The 22,491-nt window shown below is 38.3% G+C and overlaps 1 protein-coding gene across 2 annotated transcripts in view; it reads right to left on the minus strand.

Moving 5' to 3' along the window:
- Nucleotides 1-22,491, minus strand: part of ARSK (arylsulfatase family member K) — a 42,457-nt gene that overhangs the window by 15,641 nt on the left and 4,325 nt on the right. For both annotated transcript variants that reach the window (XM_032625828.1, XM_032625829.1), the window contains exons 2-4: nt 18,615-18,744; nt 12,276-12,435; nt 2,248-2,530 (exon numbers count right to left, since the gene is read on the minus strand). In XM_032625828.1, coding sequence (XP_032481719.1) covers nt 2,248-2,530; nt 12,276-12,435; nt 18,615-18,744 — 573 coding nt within the window. The remainder of the gene's footprint in view (nt 1-2,247; nt 2,531-12,275; nt 12,436-18,614; nt 18,745-22,491) is intronic.

The raw sequence follows: 22,491 nt of genomic DNA on the forward strand, positions 1-22,491 counted from the left end.
CCTCCCCCACTTACCCCCTGGTAACCATAAGTTTGTTTTTTATATCTGCGACTCTACTTCTGTTTTGTAAATAAGGAACTTTTTAAGAAGACATGAAGTATCTAAAACTTTGACACTGTTTCCTTTAAAATAGGGTGCACTACATAGTGTTTCTGGATAGAGGTTTTAAAGTAACTTAAATTTGATTTAAGGTGACACACTTCAAAACACAGGCAGTCCTCACTATACATGGTTCAGGTATGCACGGATATCAGTTACCACAGCTTAGTTAAATAGCACCAGTTTCCCAACAACAGGGTTCACATTTTAATTACTGTTAACCAAAATTTCAGAAATGGAGAGCTGATTGAAATAAAAATGTGTTTATATGGGGTTTGTTAGGACTGAAGCCCAAGAGACATGGATTCAAGAAGCACTTTGCAGTGTTCCATAGGACTATACAACGGGAGAGGCTTATAAAGGCAAAAAGCTGCAAGGCCACAGTTAGTTACATGAGTTGTTTATCAAGAATTCTAATTGGAGTTGATGAGAAGTAAGGAGGCTTAGGTTGTTTGGGTCTGAAATGTTTGCATAGTTACAAGGGGAGACCTTGAGACCGTAAGGCTGCAGCTGGCAGGTGTTGTTCTGAATACAGCTGGTGGTGTCCCTGGGCCTGGTACAGTTCAAAGAAAGTTCAAGTTTTCAGTGGTGCAGAGACGTGTCTGAAACCAGATCCTCAATGGCTGCTCGACTCCAGTTTGTATGCGTGACTCTGACTGCTCTATTATCATATAAATTTGTCATCATTACCCAGGTATATTAACTGCGAGTTATTGCATAAAGTACAAACTTTCACATTCATATGCTGCTAGTTCTTTAGTCTCTACATCACCATGTAGATTACATATGTGTATCACAGTCAGTGATTAATTGTCATTTCTTTCAAAGTTTGTCTGTGTTTGATCACTGCACATCTTTTATTTAGTACATAAACAGACTGCAAAGGTGTGTAGGTATGCTGCCTCCTTGTCTCCCAGTGATAAATCCATGTGATATAAAAATGGATACTCAAAAGAGGAAATTGATCAACAAAGATGAACATACAGTTAAGAAATAAAAAGTGATAACACTGCAAATAAAATTTGAATCAAAAAAAATTTTAAGGATTTTTTTGATGTGGACCATTTTAAAAGTCTTTATTGAATTTGTTATTATATTGCTTCTGTTTTATGTTTTGGTTTTTTGGCCGCAAGACATGTGGGATCTTAGCTCCCTGACCAGGGATCAAACCTGCACGCCCTGCATTGGAATGCGAAGTCTTGACCACTGGACCACCAGGGAAGTCCCTGAATCAAATGTTAACTGGAGTTATAGAAGAAATAGCTGACCTGGGAATGCTGACACTGCCACCATTTGATACACTCAAGATATACAGCCAGAGGAACTTAGTGAAAACATAGATATAAGTAAGGAAGGTCGTTATGAAGAAAAAGATGAACATGTCCTAGAGGAAGTGACACTAGCAAAACTCTTCACATTATAGGAACTCTCAGGAATATATTATGACATTGAAAGTGCAAAGGGTAAAATGTTGGAAGGTGATCCAAATTTAGAAAGGAATATGACAATTTCTTGAGACATAGAGAAGATGCTTGCTCTGTATCTTAAGTTACACAATGAGAAGGCAAGCACTGTTCAAACTATTCTTGATTCTTTTTTTTTTACAAAAAAAATCAAAACACTTTAATTCTTAATGTTTCTAGTGTTTTCAATTACAGTGCATTAAATAAACATTAGTTTTACTATTTTGTCATTTCCCTATACGTTTATAACCCAAAAGAAGAGTTTTTAATGTTTTGACAAATGTTTTTAGAGTTCTAGAAAAACGGTCATTTTCCCAATTGATTATTAAGATCTCTTTATACAGTTTCAGCTTGCACAGTCATTTTTACGCTCCTGAAGCATGCAAAGTGAGGACTGCCTGGACTCCTAAGAGAGTATCTTTTAGTTTAGTTTTTTTTTTAAATAGACATATTATATGCAAATGTATTCAACTTAGAAGTAGGTTCTGAGTTTTAACACGTTATATTTTTGTAAAATTGTCCCTTTAGTTTCTGTCAACCAGTTATTGGTCAAGTTTGATTTAATGTGACTATGCAATTTTCAAATTTTTCTTTAAAAATGATAATAAAAGAAACAGTGAGCAAACACCAATAATATACAGATAAAACGTTAGCTTTTACCTCTGAGCCCACACAGTATACCTACTTTTTTAAGCCAATAAAGAGATGTGTGAAATGTTGAAGATCCAAAATTTTCTCCTGAAGATGGTGAAGGATATGGGTGTGGCAAATTTAATCCCAAGTACAGAACAAATGGTTGAGTGTAATTAATTGCTTCCTCTCTTAACCAATTTACTGCTCTATCTGTATTCTTCCAGTCCCCTTCCATCACTCTTACTTTAGCCTTTTTAGGGACAAGATTAACCATAGGCCGGCCTTCTTGTCTGAGTAAGAAAGCAACATCTCTTGTCCAGGCTTCCACACGATTGCTGAGGGGGCAAAAAGACAGGTCTACTGTAAGGTATTTTAGAAGTTTTAAAAACTGACTAAGCATAAATAAAAGAGCAATATGGAAAACAATTTTTAGACTCAGTCATGTAAATGTTCAGACTGACTATACTAGATCTTATTAAGGTACTGAGCGTTGCAAATTCAAAAACCAAGAAAAAAAATAACAAGAATCAAATATTCACCTATGTGTTCTTTAAAACTAAGATATTATTTACAAAGGTTACTTTTTTCTCGTAATAAAATATTTAGTAAAATAAATATTTCAAATTCCTAGTATTTCTTTTGAATTTTTTAGCATTTTGTCTTTTTTTTCTGTCAGAATAAGAGAGATAGTATTTCTAACCAAAGCTACAATAATTTCCTCCTATCACTGTCTTTATATTTAGAAAAATCTTACCTCCCATGTGTACCTTACGTGTTTCTGAAGTCTCAGGTTTTACATTGTTTTCAGCTATATCTTTTCTCATTATAAGAACAATTTTGACTATGATTTAAGCTAAGCTAATGGTGATGCAAATTTCTAGATGTATTTTCTTTAGCTGGTAATTTAAAAGCTAAATGATTTGATCAATTAAATTTCTCTAAATATTTTATCTAACTGCTTCAGAAGTATGTAGTAGTAGTACCACTACTTTTTCCTCAATAATGTATGTATTTTTTTAACATCTTTATTGGAGTATAATTGCTTTACAATGTTGTGTTAGTTTCTGATGTATAACAAAGTGAATCAGCTATACATATACATATATCCCCATATTATGTAAGTATTTTTAGTTGGCATAATTGTTTAGGAAGAACTCTTGGACATTTCTAAGAAGCCTGTTTTTGTGTTTTGGTTGAGGCAAACACCTCTGAAGTGCCCTATCAATTAAGAAAAGAGCTTAAAAAATTCTTATACCCACGTGAAAATAAAGACTATTTTTTTTTTTTTTTTTTTTTTTTTTTTTTTCTCCTGTACGGGCCTCTCACGGTTGTGGCCTATCCCATTGCGGAGCACAGGCTCCAGACGCACAGGCTCATCGGCCATGGCTCACGGGCCCAGCCGCTCCGCGGCATGTGGGATCTTCCCGGACCGGGGCACGAACCCTTGTCCCCTGCATCGGCAGGCGGACTCTCAACCACTGCGCCACCAGGGAAGCCCAAGACTATTTTATATTAAAACATAATACTCCATATAAGGGAAGTTTCAAACCACACAAAATGACTAATGGCTTATAGATGAACTAAGTAGAACTTTTATCTGCCTTTTGAAGACAGGTAAATAAATTTAAGCAACCATAATAAAAATATAATTTTTCATAGTTGATATTCAATATATTTTGATAAAAACAATGAAAACTAGAATCTCAGCAGAATTGCATCTAACAGATTTTAATTAATTCTATCTAACAAATAGAAAATCCTAAAATTGTAAGTTTTGTACAATTTATCATGCTACCAAACAATGTAAATTTTGCTTAAGTCACTGCTGAATGAGAGAACTGCATGTGGCTATTATCGGAGCTACTGCAGAGGAGTGAGATGCTAGGGGTTTATCACACCAGCAGTACTTGCGGTAGAGCTCTAGGATTTTGTGATAAGCAGAAAATAGGTTACTGAGATTCACACAGGATGTTTAGGAACCAAACTGCTTTCTTTTCAACAAAGAAGTGTTACGTGGGAAAATATGGCTGAGAAATTATTGCAGGAAGCAAGAAAATTACAAGAAAGCTTGTAATACAACCTAACTAGTTGTCCGGTGTGATACTGTGATTTATAATAAAAAAATATACATTTGGTCTTCTTCCCTGATTCTGGTCCAGAGTTCCTAAAATCCTCAGATTTTCTAAGTGAAAGACACAAAGGTGTCTTTTGTTATGTTAATGAGGTTACTTTTGGGCTGGTTGCCAGAACCAAAGGAGAGATTAGAGGGCTGAAACTTTTAGTCCCACCCCACTGATCTCCGGGGAAGGAGGAGGCTGGAGAGGGAATGGAAATTGAGTTCAATTACCAGTGGTCAATGATTTAATCAATCATGCCTGCGTAATGAAGCCTCTATAAAACCCAGAAAAGGAGCGGACTGGGGAGGGGTGGGAGAGTGGCACCACCTTAGGTGAGGGTATGGAAGCATCATGCCCTTTCCCCATGCATCTCTTCCATTTGGTTGTTCCTGAGTTATAGCCTTTTATAATAAACTGGTAGTCTAGTAAGTGAAATGTTTCACCGAGTTCTGTGAGCCACTCTAGCAAATTAATTGAACCCAAGGAAGAGGTCATGGGACCCTCTGATTTTATAGCTGGTCAGTCAGAATCATAGGTGACAACCTGGACTTGTGATTTGCATCTGAAGTGGGGGAGTGAGGGCAGTCTTGTAGGACTGGGCCCTTAACCTGTGGAGTTCAGCTGAATTGAAGGACATCCACTTGGTGTCCAGAGAGTTGGTAGTGTGTGGAAACCACCCCACACAATGGAATTGGGTGCAGAAACCCTAATTGGTGATCAGAGCCTTTATTAGGCTTTGGATTAACTCAAGTATAGACTATTGTTCTGACTGTGCTAACCAAACTACTCAGTTCACCTTACAATGCAGTCATGAGTGAGTCTAGAACATCTCAAGGAAAGATCTTGCCTTGAAAGATGGCTATATTGAAACCAGATTACCATCTTTTTTTTAATTTTTTTTTTTTGCGGTACGCGGGCCTCTCACTGCTGCGGCCTCTCCCGTTGCAGAGCACAGGCTCCGGACGCGCAGGCTCAGGGGCCATGGCTCACAGGCCCCACTGCTCTGCGGCATACGGGATCTTCCCGGACCGGGGCACGAACCCGTGTCCCCTGCATCGGCAGGCGGACTCTCAACCACTGTGCCACCAGGGAAGCCCTCCACCCCTCTTTAACCAGGTCAAACTGTTGCACCAGGAAACATTATCTTTAGACCATGTGCTTAGACCTACTTTGTATTACTGTTCAGTGTTGTCTTCCCCTACCCGTTACCCACCATTACTTGCTATATAACCTCCTCCACATATAACCTTTCTAATTAGTTGGTCACAGGGGTATTTTGAATAAATTTCTTTCCATTCTATTTCTATGTACTTTGTCTGAAATATTAAGAGTACGGTTTCAATCAGGACAATAAACAAGGGCTTGTGTTAATGGGGAGGAACCAAAACTACCTGTGGTTTAGATACTTTGATTCATTGGCTCCTCTCATTATAAATTTACCCTGTTACTTGCAAATAGACAAAAACATACACTGTATAGTTTCCTATATGCCAGCATTTCTCAAAGTGTGGCTCAGGGATCTCTGGGAGGTACCCGAGAGGCTTTCAGGAGGTCCACAAGGTCAAAACTATTGTCATAAAGATAGTAAGACATCATTTTTTGACTTTTTCACTCTCATGCTCTCATGAGTGTACAGTGGCGGAGACCACTGTAACGAAGCCTCAGGTGGGAGTTTGGATGTGGAGTACACCTATCTCAAAGGAAATTGTTCTCTATAAACTTAGGCTTCAATGTGTCATTTTGTGCATATATACTAAGTGCCCCTCCTAAGTGGTCCAAGGTTTACTTTACCTCTTTGTAGAAATGTAAGAGAGGCTTCTCTTCTCAAAGGGACACAAAAGTAACCACATGTTTCTGATAAAGGCATTCACAATTGGCTATACCTTGTCTTACCTCTCTCTGAGGTCCAGTTCCTTATATCGTTGCTATTTCAAGCAGCATCAGCATCACCTGAGAGCTTGTTAAATATGCAGAATCTAGAGCCCCATCCCAGACCCACTGAATTGGGAAGGGCATTTAATAAGACGCCCAGGTGATCTGCATGCATGTTACATTTTGAGATGCACCACTCCACATAACAGCGTAAGAACTTTTATGCAAAAAAGCCTCAATTTTTAGAGAAGATCATTAAAATAGCTTCCACAGTAGCCCATGAATAGGAGAATTATTCTACCTTGGATCGATTCCAGAAAATGAGGTGATGGCTAAATGCACTATCCAGCAATCAGCAATTTAATTCTTTTTAAAAGCAAAATCTCCTCCTAATATAAATGGCATATAAAACTAACATATTAGCAACTAATTATTGCATAAATTTGTATCTATGCCATTGCTTTGTGGGTTTTCTGTGCCAATGTGCCAAACTCCACTGCTGCGGTATTGGAGACAATCAGCTCACAGGTAGCACCAGGTGAATTTACATAGGGGCAATAACATTTGAAAAAGTATCATACATTAAAATTGATGAGAACATAACAGTTTTCTTTCAAAATGAATTAGGAGCGTCGACTTAAACCTTCAGCTTCCTAAGATTACTAAATAATTCAACTATCTCAGACTTTAAGAGTTATGTGCAAATGGATCCCTTTCACACAAAGAATCATTGTTCTCGATGGGACTTTAACAGCTAATGTGTCTCAGATAAGTCTCTTGCATGGAAAAATTACAGTTCTGAATCATGCCCTTGCAAATTTCACTATCGGCCTGATAAATTCGGTAAGAGAAAATGGAATCCATATTCATTCCCATTAAATGTTCTTTTCTCAAAGCTGAGAAACACACTGTTTTTTAAGGGACTCACAAGGCTGTCATCTATCTTTACATATATGATCACTCACAAAAAGTCTGTTTTAATTGAATGAATAACAATTGTTATTCATTCCGTGTCTTATATTTTATTATATATTTATTGTAAATATATTTATGCAATTATATATTATAAAATAGTAAATAAATTTCAAACAAAAGGTTTGTTTTGCATGAGTGTGTGTGGGGGTACTCAGGGGTTTCATGGACTTCAGGTTATGAACTCCCACTTAGCCATTTCCTAGCCTGCTAGTGAATTCATCACTGTTGGAACATCAATATTTAAAACTTTGAGTTCTAGGTGACAGTGACTGTAGCCCTTAACAGAGTATTTGCTGCAGTTTGGTTTTTTTTTTTTTTTTTGCGGTACGCAGGCCTCTCACTGCTGTGGCCCCTCCCACCGCGGAGCACAGGCTCCAGACGCGCAGGCTCCGCGGCCATGGCACGGCATGTGGGATCTTCCCGGACCGGGGCACGAACCCCTGTCCCCTGGATCGGCAGGCGGACTCCCAACCACTACGCCACCAGGGAAGCCCTGGTTTTAAATAAAGGCAGGCTTTTTGATTTAATTCAAGAAAGAGTTATTGAATGTCTACCATGTACAAGGCATTGTGCTAGGCTGAACTTGAGGTGACTCCCTTAGCTACCAAAATGATACTACCTCCTCATATGCACTCAGGCATAAACTCCTTCTACTGCTATACTTTAAAAAATAAAGGCCCATTTGCTACCTTGCGGAAAAAGCAATTGTGATGAAATAGTTTGGTTATGATTATAACTCTAATGGTTTAGATCACACTGACTTCTTTTACATCACATAAGGGGAAGATTCTTCTTACACTTTTAAAGTAATTTAATATATCAACTTAAGCAACTCTAACATTTAAAATTTTTTGTAAGCTTTTGCTTTTCAGTATTATACAGAAAATACAACCTGGACAAAATGTCATTATATCTGAAAGATAAAGTGGGTGGATTATCCCCCAGTAAATCTTTCATTAGTAATTAACCAAATAGTCACTGCATTGAATATGTTACCATGTCCATAGCCCTTGCCAAAGAGGTGACCCAGATGACCACACTGTGTAGGATTTAACTCTTCTCCTATCCTGTCCACTGGCCAGGGGTGCGCACCCGACCTAAGGACCAGATCCTTGGTCCTTAACCTGGTCAGTGATTATGATGGAGTCTGGGATGAAATATATGTAGGGCCTATCATCCTTGTTTACAGAATTTGAATTTGGAAAGGAAAAACAGGTGACTGGCAATTACCTAGAATGCAGCTATAAGGTAGAGAACATCACTAAAAGGAGATGGAGTTTGAGTCAAAAAGCGTCATGCAGGTCAAAGTTCTAGTTGGAAATGATGTAGCTGAGAAAAGACCCAGAGAGGAGACAAACAACTCATAAATTATGTTAATGACAGAGAACCAGGATAAAGTTCTCCTAACTCCTGCAGCTGAGGTCCTTAAAGTTGTATTAGAATCAGAATTATTGGGCTTCCCTGCTGGGGCAGTGGTTGGGAATCCACCTGCCAATGCAGGGGACACGGGTTTGAACCCTGGTCTGGGAAGATCCACATGCCGCAGAGCATCTAGGCTCGCAAGCCACAACTACTGAGCCTGCGCTCTAGAGCCCGCGAGCCACAACTACTGAAGCCCGTGCACCTAGAGCCCGTGCTCCGCAACAAGAGAAGCCACCACAGTGAGAGGCCCGTGCACCGCAACAAAGAGTAGCCCCCGCTCGCTGCAATTACAGAAAGCCCACGCACAGCAACAAAGACCCAACACAGCCAAAAATAAAATAATTCCTTTTCACTGCATAATTAATCTTTTGGTAAATCTGCAAATTGTTCCTTTACCTACTAATAGATATTAAGTGTTCAGTGTATGTTTCTGAATATATGACTCTACCAAGCCTACGAAGATACATAGTGACTTTTTGGAAATATTTTACCTTAAACCTAATGCAGTGCCTAGTAGGTAGTAAGAGCCTAATAATGATAGACATCATTATTCTCTAGGTCACTTTGATCAAAGAAATTCATTTAAACTGGTTAACTTTCATGGTAATGGAGGTATGAATGATATGTGTGAATTATTTAAAATCTCTTAGGTAACTAAAACTTGGCAAGTTAGCTCAGTGAGTTACTGGACATGGTGCAGCTAAGACAGCCAAGTCGTGGATATGACATGTTTTCCAAACCACTTGCCCTTGGTGGGGGGAGCCGGGAGAGGAGGCGGAATTTCCCTTTGTGCCTTTTTGTTTTTTTTAATCTTTATTGGAGTATAATTGCTTCACAATACTGTGTTAGTTTCTGTTGCACACCAAAGTGAAACAGCCATATGCATACACATGTCCCCATCTCCCCTCCCTCTTGAGTCTCCCTCCCATCCTTCCTATGTCACCCCTCTAGGTCATCTCAAAGCACTGAGTGGATCTTCCTGTGCTATGCTGCTGCTTCCCACCAGCCAACTATTTTACATTCGGTAGTGTATATATGTTAATGCTACTCTCACTTTGCCCCAGCTTCACCCTCCCACCCCACATCCTCAAGTCCATTCTCTATGTCTTACCTCTTTATTCCTGCTCTGCAACTAGGTTCATCAGTACTATTTTTTTTTTTTAGATTCCATATATATGTGTTAGCATACGGTATTTGTTTTTCTCTTGCTGACTTACTTCACTCTGTATGACAGACTCTAGGTCCATCCACCTCACTACAAATAACTCAATTTCGTTTCTTTTTATGGCTGAGTAATATTCCATTGTATATATGTGCCAGATCTTCCTTATCCATTCATCTGTTGATGGACATTTAGGTTGGTTCCATGTCCTGGCTATTGTAAATAGTGCTGCAATGCTTTGTGTGGGTTTTTTGTTTGTTTGTTTTTGTGGTACGCGGGCCTCTCACCGTTGTGGCCTCTCCTGTTGTCAAGCACAGGCTCCGGACGCGCAGGCTTAGCGGCCATGGCTCACGGGCCCAGCCACTCCGTGGCACGTGGGATCCTCCTGGACCAGGGCACGAACCCGTGTCCCCTGCACTGGCAGGCAGACTCTCAACCACTGCGCCACTAGGGAAGCCCAGGAAGAATCTTTAGAGTCATCTAGAGTAAGCTCATTTGATGAAACTGGGATCCTGAGTAGATAAATAACTTGCCCTGGTCTTATAGTTGTTAGTAATTTTTTTAAAAAATTAATTTATTTTTATTTATTTATTATTTTTGGCTGTGTTGGGTCTTCGTTGCTGTGCACGGGCTTTCTCTAGTTGCAGTGAGCGGGGGCTACTCTTCGTTGTGGTGCGCAGGCTTCTTGCGGTGGCTTCTCTTGTTGTGGAGCACAGGCTCTAGAGCGCGCGGGCTTCAGTAGATGCGGCACGTGGGCTCAGCAGTTGTGGCTCACAGGCTTAGTTGCTCCGCGGCATGTGGGATCTTCCCGGAGCAGGGCTTGAACCCATGTCCCCTGCAATGGCAGGTGGATTCTTAACCACTGCGCCACCAGGGAAGCCGGTAAGTGGCATCTTAATGAGTAGTACCACCAGCACTTGTTTAACAGTTGTCTGGAAGAAACAAGTGTGTAGCCCTTAAAGTTCCCAGTCTGGTGTAGTATAGTATATATGGTAAGGGACACACAGCTGGACTAGTGTCCTTAAACTGGTAAAAGAAGAAAGCATCATTTGATGTTGAAAAAAATACAGATGGAGAATTGTAGTAGTAAACTAAAGGGACTTGTAATTCTGGCTGAAAATATAAACAGGTTCAAAAATGGCTAATTTCAGTGGTAAAGGTAGCTCAAAGTTATAAAAACATGTTTTGAGAGTCAGTCTATCAAAAACATTGAATGCATCTATTTGATATTGAGAGACCTTTTTTTTTCTGAGACCCATCTTTAAACTTGCACAGAAGAATCTGAAAGATAACGTGCTGTAATTCATATAACCTTTGCAGACACGCTATTAACAGCAGCCTTGACCTATCTGTCAGTCAAATGACTATGTGGGTACATATAGCACTAATACAAATAGTCTTGATAGCTTATTTAAGCTTCCTAAGCTCAAGTGAGACAGTAAGCAAAGTGAAAATATGCTACAGCAATTATTATACTGAAAACCATCTCAGTATAAAACCATCTCTGATTTCCCAAATATCAACGTTTAAGTGGCTCTTTTCCTTTTAATCTAGTTGATATAGAATATCAATGTTTATCAGATAATAAGTTGTAACTTTTTATTCCATTCATTCATTCATTAAACAAATATTTAATTGTGTACCTACAACGTACAGGCACTACGTTGGAAGTGGGAATAAAGTAGTGAGAAAGAGAAACAGGGTCTGTGCCCTCCAAGAATTATTATCCCACTGAGGAATAAAACTCAGATCATATTTTAACCAGCTCACACAGAGAGTGATAGTGATATGCAATACAAGGCATTCAACCTTAGATTCTTTTTATTATTGGACTGACTGAGAAAACAAAGAAAGAAAACAATTTCAAATAGGGTAATATGAATAGTTGTATCTTACTTTGGATTAACCTTACTTTCCAAAAAAGTAGAAGGATTTTAAAGAGAAACTGGTGAAACTTTGTGAAATGAGCACATATTATTTCATTTAATGCTCACAACAAAGAAATTAAACTTCAGTTAGCTTAGATAATATTCCCAAGATTATACTACAAGTTAGTAGTAAACAGAGAAACTAGGATTCAAAAGTAGGCAATCTGATTCTAGATCTCTACTCTTATTCCCTATGCTTAGTTGCCTAATTTTTGAGGACTGAGTAAAATGAAAGAAAAAAAAGTTACAATAGAATAAAGTTGGGGAGAACTGAAAAAAGCAAGTAGCAAGAAGATTACGGTCTTTAGAACAAATTGGAAAGTGAGTAATAAAGTAGCCATTGTATAACTAAATCAAAATAAATCATGGACTAAACAATTTTATAGACCTTTAATGTTTAAGAAAAACAAAATTACTAGCATATAATTTCAATATTTTAAGAAGATTAAAGAAAGCTAAAGATTTAGCCAAATTAACACAATCTAGGGATTAAGAGATTTACATTCACCTTTGTGGAGAAATAAAAGAAGTCAAAAAGGGTACATGATGTATGTATTAATAGCAGTGGGCTGCCTGTTAGAATCATTTTTATTTTATTTTTTACCTGATGGAGTGATGTCCTGAAATATAGTCCAGTTTTCCAAATTTTTGTGTTCGGTAGCCATGCTTCTCCATGACATCCATCCATGTTGTATAATTTGGATCTAAGCCCTTAAAGTTATTCCAAGATTCTGTTAAGTGAGTGAAGAGGCCACTCCACATTGCTGGGGGGAAAAAATGGGATCAGTGTAAATAAAGCTTAACAATTCGTTTTAATGATTAAGACAATTATACCGAGAGAAAAGAGACTGACTACTAGTTTAGAGCTTGTGCTCTGCAACAAGATATATCTGCATTAAGTGTTTTACCTAACATTTTTGATTGTTACCTCGTTTTATCAAGGGGAAAACTGAAATGAATTATTATTTCCATTTTACAGGTGAGTCTCTAAGGCTTGCAGCAGCGGTCCCCAACCTTTTTGGCACCAAGGACCAGTTTCGTGGAAGACAGGTTTTCTGCAGACTGGGGAGGGGGGGATGGTTTGGGGATGGTTCAAGTGCATTACATTTACTGTGCACTTTATTTCTATTATTATTACACTGTAATATATAATGAAATAATTATACAACTCACCATAACGCAGAATCAGTGGGAGCCCTGAGCTTGTTTTCACTTGCCATTCACTGATAGGGTTTTGATATGAGTCAACAAGCAACTGATTTATTATGGTCTCTGTTTAGTCAAACCTCTCTGCTAATGATAATCTGCATTTTGCAGCCACTCCCCAGCACTAGCATCACCGCCTCAGCTCCACCTCAGATCATCAGGCATTAGATTCTCGTAAGAATTGCACAACCTAGATCCCTCACATGCGCAGTTCACAGTAGGGTTCACACTCCTACGAGAATCTAATGCAGCTGCTGATCTGACAGGAGGTGGAGCGCAGGTGGTAATGCAAGCGATGTGGGGTGGCTGTAAATACAGATGAAGCTTCACTTGCTCATCCACCACTCACCTGCTGTGCAGCCCAGTTCCTAACAGGTCACAGACCAGTACCGGTCTGTGGCCCAGGGGTTGGGGACCCCTGGCTTACAGGTTAAGTTGTTTAAGGTAAATAAATGGAATTAAATATAAAGCTTGTCTGACTTGAGTCATAAAAATAATCACTAAGTATTTGTTGGTTAATTTTCCAAGTTGGTCAAATGAAGTACAGATCTCATTTCCCAAAAATCCTCAAGGCTTTTCCCTATTTCTTGTCTATATACTGGCTTGCCACAAAAAACTTATGTGTTCTATATTTTCTCTCTCATTTTCTACAGCTACCATTGTTTAGTCAATAAATCTTTTTTTTTTCAAATATTAACATACCTAAAGGGAGAAATAGATAGCAATACAATAATACTAGGGGACTTCAACAGCAGAAAGATCTTCCAGACAGAAAACCAATAAGGAAACACTGGACTTAACCTACATGTTAGAACAGATGGAATTAAGATTTTCAGTACATTCCATCCAAAAGCAAAAGAAAGTACATTCTTCTCAAGTGCACATGGAACATTCTCCAGGAAGATCATATGTTAGGACACAAAACAAGTCTTCATAAATTTAAAAAGACTGAAATCATATCAAGCATCTTTTCTGACCACAATGATATGAAACTAGAATCAGTTATAAGAAGAAAACTGGAAAATTGACAAATATATGGAGTTTAAACAACACATTCCTGAACAGCCAATGGGCCAAAGAAGAAATCAAAAGAGAGGTCAAAAAAATATCTTGAGACAAATGAAAATAGAAATACAACATAGCAAAACAAATGGTATGCAGAAAAAGCAGTTCTAAGAGGGAAGTTCACAACTTTAAGTGCCTACATTATAAAAAAGAAATAGCTCAAATAAACAACCTAACTTTGTATCTCAAGGATCTAGGAAAAGAAGAACAAACTAAGCCCAAAGTTAGTAGAAGAAAGGAAATAACAAAGATCAGAGTGGAAATAAATAGAGACTAAAAAGACAATAGAAAAGATCAATAAAACTAAGAGTTGTTGGGCCTTCCCTTGTGGTAAAGAATCCGCCTTACAATGCAGGGGATGCGGTTTTGATCCCTGGTCAGGGAACTAAGATCCCACATGCTGCGGGGCAACTAAGCCCATGAGCCACAACTACTGAGCTCGTGCACCTCAATGAGAGAGCCTGCATGCCGCAAACTATAGAGCCCATGCACCCTGGACCCCGCACGCCACAACCAGAGAGAGAAAATCCTGCACACCACAACTAGAGAGAAGCCCGCGTGCCACGACAAAGAGCTCGTGCCACAACGAAAGTCCCACACGCCTCCAGTGAAGACACCACGTGCCACAACTAAGATGCAGCCAAACAAACAAACAAAAAAACTAAGAGTTGTTTTTTTTCTTAAATAAAATGGACAAATTCTTAGTTAGACTTTCCAAGAAAAAAACAAGGGGACTCAAATAAAATTAGGAATTAAAGAGGAGACATTACAACTGATACCACAGAAAGACAAAGGATCATAAGAGACTAACTACCATGAACAATTATACTAACAAATTGGAAGAATTGGATACGTTCCTAGAAATGTAAAACCTACCAAGATTGAATCACGAAGAAATAGAAAAGCTGAACAGACCAATTATGAGTAGGGAGATTGAATTGGTAATCAAAAACCTCCCAATGAAGAAATGTCCAGGACCAGATGGCGTCACTGGTGCATTCTATCAAACATTTAAAGCAGAATTAAAACTACTCCTTCTGGGGCTTCCCTGGTGGTGCAGTGGTTAAGAATCCGCCTGCCAATGCAGGGGACATGGATTTGATCCCTGATCCAGGAAGATCCCACATGCCGTGGAGCAACTAATCATGTGCTCCACAACTACTAAGCCTGTGCTCTAGAGCCCACAAGCCACAACTACTGAAGCCTGTGTGCTTAGAGCCCGTGCTCCTCAACAAGAGAAGCCACCACAATGAGAAGCCTGCACACCTCAACGAAGAGTAACCCCCGCTGGACGCAACTAGAGAAAGCCCACGTGCAGCAATGAAGACCCAACACAGCCAAAAATAAATTAATTAAATAAACAAATTTAAAAAAAAGAATAAGCCAAAGAGGTACATTTAAAAAAGAAAACAATCCTTCTCAAACTCTTCCAGAAAAGAGAAGATGAGGAAACATTTCCAAACTCATGAGGCCAGCAATACCATGATAGCAAAACAAGACAAGGACACTACAAGAAAAGGAAATTATAGGCCAAGATCTGTGATGAACATAGATGCAAAAATTCTCAACAAAATATTAGCAAACCTAATTTAACAATACTTTGAAAGAATCGTACATCATGATCAATTGGGATTTACTCCAGGAAGGCAAAGATGGTTCAACATCTGCAAATCTATCAATGTGATATACCACATTAGCAAAATGAGGGATTAAAAAAAATATATGATCATCTCAATAGATGCAGAAAAAGCCTTTGACAAATTTTAGCATTCATTCATGTGGGATTAATTGAGAGATTAGGATTGACATATATACACTACCATGTGTAAAAAAGATAGCTAGTGGGAACCTGCTGTATAGCACAGGGAGCTCAGCTCAGTGCTCTGTGATGATGTAGATAGGTGGAATGGGGGAGGAGTGGGAGGAAGGTCCAAGAGGGAGGGGATATATGTATACATATAGCTGACTCACTTCCTTGTACAGCAGAAACTAACACAACATTGTGAAGCAACTATACTCCGATTAAAAAAACCTCTTGAAAAACTGGGTATAGAAGGAATATATAGAAGCCCACAGCTAACATCATATTCAATGGTAAAAAGCTAAAAGTTTTTCCTCTAAGATCAGGAACGAGACAAGGGTGCCCACTCTCAGCACTCTTATTCAACACAGTTCTAGAAATCCTAGCCTGAGCAGTTAAGCAAGAAAGAAATAAAAGGCATCCAAATCAAAAAAGAATAAGTAAAATTGTCCCTATTTGCAGAAACATGATATTATATATAGAAAACCAAAAAGACTTTACCAAAAAACTGTTAGAACTAATCAATACGTTTAGTAAAGTTGCAGGATATAAAATCAATATGCAAAAATCAGTTGCATTTCTATATACTAATGATGAACTACCAGAAAAAATTACCCCAAAAATCCATTTATGATTGTATAAAAAAGAATAAAATACTAATGAATAAATTTAACCAAGGAGATGAAAGATCTGTACACTAAAAACTTTAAGACACTGATGACAGAAACTGAAGAATATACAAGTAAATGAAAAAATAGAAAGCAAAGAGGAGGGACTAGTCAGTAGCAAATGTGTGATTACTTATGTGTACTAACCTAGATTGCTGATTGAGACCAAATGAAATTTTTAGTGAAGAGATGCTGCATCTTAGTGTATTTGCTGTGTCTTATCTGATTTATCACCTTGTCTACCTGTGTGCCTTTATAATTCAGTATAAGCATCCCTTCAGTACTTTAGCCTCCTCTGCTTTGTGCAGATAGAGTGTGGAGTTTTTCTTTATGTTATCTCATTCCACTTGCTCAATAAAGAATAAAAACTTAACTTCATACCTGCTTTCATTAATTGTTATAATTATTTCCTAAAATGTCTGATTCAGATTCTGAAAACCTGGTGATCAGGCAGATAGCAGGTCCTTACTGATTGCGGGTTGACTATGGCATTTATCGTGTGTTCAGCAGTTATGTTGCTGTTGGGGACACAAGTGTTAATAAGGCTCCAGTGTTTGGAGCTTAGCTTTGGTAGTTACCTCATTGTTGGTTTTTTGGGAGGTAGCATTATGGCTGTATATTGGGGACAGATTGCCAGAAGTGTTATGTGGATGCACGTAAGCCTAACCTGACTGGTTCAACTCATGGAAATGTTCTTATTTTCTCTAGAATATGGTGTATACCTTAAACTAATACAGTGTTATATGTCAATTACATCTCGGTAAAACTGGAAAGAAATCCCTTTCCTTTTCCCTTTTCTGTGTACACACATGGCAGGGTTGAATCCTTTTCTCATCTAACAAAATGCTTTCTTTTTGAGGAGTGGAATGGGGCATTACCCGGCTTTGAATCCCAATGATGCTAGTTACTGAGTGACGTTTGATAAGTTATTTAACCTTTCAGTACTTTAGTTTCATCTGCAAAATGGGGATAATAACAATACCTACTTTGTGAAAATGTGGGGAATTATATAAATTAAGACATGTAAGGCAGTTATACTGCCAGGCACATAGTAAGAATGCAATAAATGTTAGTTTTTATTACTATTACTCCTTCTCTTTGTTCAAACTCTCCAAAATATACTTCTTCCAGAAAAAGCATCACCTAACATTTTTGAAACCTTTAGAGTTCATTGAGCACTTTTTAAAATCCATTATCTCATTTGGTGCTGGGAACAACACTGTGAGGGACACAGCACATACAGCGTTCTGTAGATAAAGAAACTGAGGGACTTGGTTGACGTGGTCCATTGAGGATTGGAATCCAGACATCACCTCACCCTGGTCCATTGCTCATTCCTCTTGCTCAATAAAGAATAAAAAAATTAACAAACGTGTTTTTAATATACCTGGTCCTTCACTATTGAAATATTTAAAATAGAGTTTAGGTTTCCTTTAATCATTGGTGATTATATAGTTGATGGTGCTGAAAATGTAGGTGAAAGAACTTGTGACTCAAATCACAGAGAATATGATGTCAGGAACTTATGGACAAAAGAAGATTGTTGGGTGCTATTTATGAGTTCCAAAGCAAACAATCATAAATTAGAGGAGAAAGAAAACAACTCTATCGACAACAGAATTTATAAAAATGTCAATTTTTCCCGATTTTTCAGTTAGTCATGGCTTAATATCACTGTTATTTTGCCATTAAAACTATGCCTATTTGTTAAATTACTATAATAAAAGTGAACAATTAAATTTGGGATAGAAGTGAATTGAAACTGAAGAGAAAAAATATGTAATCTGAAATAATACAGAAAAATCCAGATATATCTGAAAAGTTCTAACGACTTTGTGGTATACTTTGAAGTCTCCTCCCAGCTCCCTATCTCTTACTAAAAAATTTCCTTGGAAATAGAACTCTTCAAGGAAATATGAGCATTTCCTAATTTGCCTGGATAGTCAAAAGATTTTTTGTCACCAATCCTAAGGGAAATGAAACAATAATACTTGAACTAAATACCAATTTAGGTGATAAAATTCCTATTCTTAAAAAAACCCCAATACCCAATACATACCTTATAACACACATCACATATATTAAAATTTTTTTATTAGATGCCAAATATGACTTACTATCCTATTTTGGGGTATAATTTTTTAAATTGTGAAAACATTTTCAGTATGGGACCACTTCCAGTAATATTAAAGCATGCTCATACCTGCGCGCGATGGGCAGCAGATCGGAGAGTTTGTGTAGGCATTCAGAAAGGAAGCGCCCTGTGCTTTCATGAAGTTGATAAAAGGAAGTTTCACTACCTGACTCCCTGGATAAAATGTTAGCCTTCCATCCTGGAATAAAGAAATTTAATTACCATTGATTACATCACAAAAGAAAGTAATTTCCTTTAATTTTAACCATAAAATTCACAAATAGCAAAAGACTTCAATATGATCCTAAGAATCCTCAAAAGATAAAAACGGGTAGAGAAACTTATCATTCTCTGATTCATAATATTGAGAATTCAATGTAGTGTGACATTTGTGTTTTTTTTTTTTTTTTTTTTTTTTTTTTTGTGGTACGCGGGCCTCTCACTGTTGTGGCCTCTCCTGTTGCAGAACACAGGCTCCGGACGCGCAGGCCCAGCGGCCATGGCTCGCGGGCCCAGCCGCTCCACGGCATGTGGGATCTTCCCGAACCGGGGCACGAACCTGTGTCCCCTGCATCGGCAGGCGGACTCTCAACCACTGCGCCACCAGGGAAGCCCTGTACTGTGACATTTGGATCAATTTGAATATAGTAAATAAATTAAAGGAACTTCCTGGAAGGTTTCTTTTTGGGGGATGATGGACTGAGTGAACCAATGTTTATTGAGTATTTAGTATGTGCCAGGCACTGTGAAAGATCTAGAGATACAATGTGAATAAAAACAGAGACCCTGGCCTCATGAAGCTTACAGTCTAGTAGGGGAGGCAAAAAACATACTCGTAAATAAACTAAGAATAATTACAAGTTACTGTGATATGTGCTTTTGAGAAAAACCTAAGATACAGAATAAGAAGGGAGACCTACTTTGATACAGGGAAGGCTTCTCTGGGAAGTGAGACCTAAAGAATGAGAAGAATCAGCCATTCAAATAACTTAAGGGACATGTAAAGTTAGAGATACCTTCAGGACTTAAGTGGAGATAACAACTAAGCAGCTAGAGAAATGAGCCTGAAGATTGGAAGAGATGTTTGGGTTGGAGATACGTATTTTGGAATCGAATTGGGAATTGAAGAACTCTTCTTGGTAAAGAGCAAAAAGAGAAAAAAGGATGTTCCAGTCCTGGAGTTATATCTATTGTATGTTTTCAATGTAATTGTAAATACACAGTTTAAAAGTGAACCAATCCAAAATACGGGATATACATAAATCTTTGAGATGTCTGAGATTGCCAAATGGATATATAAATTAGGCTGTAGGGTACAGACAGGAATCTGGAGCTCAGAGAACTCTATCCTGGTGAAATAAGTCTTTAACATATTCATGGTATTGAAAAGTGTGAGACTGACTCCTTTAAGACTCCTTTAAGGGAGAGAGTGAAAAGAGAGGAAAGAAAGGAACCCTGAGGAGTCCCGAATAAGAGGAGAAGGCAGCAGGGGAAACTGAGAAAGAATGGCCAGTGAGGGAGGAAGATATCAGTAGACTGAGTCTCATGAAAGCTGAGAGAAGACAGTGTGTCAAGAAAGGGTAATAGCTGTGTTGAGAGGGTGTGTAAAAGAAGGCCAGAAAATGCACACTGGAATTAGTAGGATGGAGATAGTTGGTGATGCTGACAAGAGCACTTCCAATGGAGTTATAGGGATGGACACCTAAAGCAGACAGGGAAAAGAGAATGGGAGGTGACATGGCGAAAAAACCTCTTCTAAGTAGTTGTTTTTGCAAAGCGAAACAGAAAAATGGGATGGATGTTAGAGAGAGTTAGCTGGAGGATAAATATGGGATTAAGGTCAGGTTTTTTTAAAGATGGGGAATATTAGAGCATGCTTGTATGTTGAAATAAATACCACTTCTAGCAGGAGTAATCACTGAATGCTAAGCAAACATTAGCTTCCTGAATGATGAGCTAGGGAGACTAAGACAAGTGCATAAGAATTTTGTTAAATTCATAAATTCAAACTCTCAGAAACTTATCCTTGTAAATCCCAAATGCCTAGATGTATTATTCCTACAATCTTTTGGATATGGGGGATAATAACCATTTGTGGCCACTGGCCACTGTAGACAACCCAGCCACTCAGGTTCATCTAGCTGGAGGGATGCAGCACATAGTCACGTGGCAGAAGCACTGCAATGATTCAAACAGTGAGGCTCGGACTCCAAGTCCTGCAGGCTAGGTTCAAATGGGTGTAACGACCACTGCAAACGGCTACAGCAGCATATCTATAACTCATGTTAGCAATTTCTTGGCTCATTTCTATGACTGGTACAAGGACTTCATCTGCATTGAAAGCAGGCTAGAAAGCAGGGATCTTTAAAGTGCAGAGCAGCAGGGATAGCAAATGGCAGAGGGGATAACTGCCTCACTTGGGGAAGCTTCTAACGTGGAATGTGTGAAAGGTGGTCCACGTAAAGATTACTGCCTAAGATAGATAAGGCACTCCACAATATTTAGTGAATTAAATGAAACGAGTCTTTAATTCAGAGCGGTTCAATTTAAAAAAGGCAAATTTAATATGTTCAAAATTCAACAGTGTATTTTTGCAAAGCTTAAAAAACCTGGATTAAGTACATCAGTGGAAAGATTTGTATTTGATTAGGTTCTTAGAAAATATTTATATTATGCTACACATATTCTCAATGTCAAAAGCATACCAATACTCTAAACAAAGATCAAAATTACTATATTATTAGAGAAAATATTAAACCTTTCTAGAAGTTTTGGTTTTTTAACTTCATGTAGTTTTTACACACTAGCAAATACTTTAAAAAATAGACTAAAACTGGTACCACTGCTCATGGTATCAATGGGAGGTGGTCCACATAATAATTAATTCTGAACTGAAATGGATCTTAACATGGTTAGCTGATAAAAACACAGAGAAAGTTAAATCTTCCATAGTGTGGTACTGTGGTTCACAATGGATAGTCAGTCATAGGTCAAACTATAGTTCTATCACATTTAGTTGGGAGAGGAAATCTTACAGAATGACTTTCAGAATAACTTCCATAATTTAATAATAGCCCATTTCAATTTTCTCAAGGTCATTCCTACAGTTCAAAACAAATACAGTACTCTAACAGTGGGCATTTAAAAAAGAAAAAGAGGCCCACTAATTGGCTTTCTGCATAAAAGTGACAAGAATGATACCAACTGCCTTAATTTCTGAATTTTGCTATTATTCTGGACTCTCATGGGTCCAGGCATTTTCCCCCTTGGGATGGGTGAGCTTTTTGTGTAGATATGATTTTGTGATCTGGATTGCTCCTTCTAGAACCATGACTTGGTTCTCAGTTCCTCATCATTCTGGGCCAGGGAAAACCAGCGAAGTTTAGATTTCAAGACATCATTCTAATGAAAGAATGTAACAGTAACTTTAACTGTCTAGATGTATTATCAAGCAAGACTGTTAAGAGCATGCTTTTCAGATCTGTTCACCAGACTGAATGAGATCCTCACTAGACTCTGGTATACAGTCCTGTGCCCACCTCCCACTCCTGAAACCTCACCCAAACTAAAAACAATGCAGGTGCAGGGGTGGAAGGAGGGAGGCAGAGAGGATGCTTGTGCCCTTTAAGACCCAGGCAGAGGTGCTTATTTTCTGTTTTTTAAAAAAGGGTTTAAGATGTAATTCACACATCATAAAACCCATTTAATTTGTACAATTCAATGTTTTCTTAGTATATTCAGAGAGTTGTGCAACCATCACCATGATCAATTTTAGAACATTTCCATCATGTATTCCTTGTATCCCTTAGCCACCATCTGCTAATCCTCCCATTTTCCCAAACCCTGGGTAATTGCTGACCTGTCTTTACTTTCTGTGTCTGTAGATTTGCTTTCTCTGGACAAACGGAATTATGTGGCCCTTTGTGAGTAGCTTCTTTCTCTTAGC

Source organism: Phocoena sinus, chromosome 3 (genome assembly GCF_008692025.1).
Source record: "Phocoena sinus isolate mPhoSin1 chromosome 3, mPhoSin1.pri, whole genome shotgun sequence".
Taxonomy (NCBI): Eukaryota; Metazoa; Chordata; class Mammalia; order Artiodactyla; family Phocoenidae; genus Phocoena; species Phocoena sinus.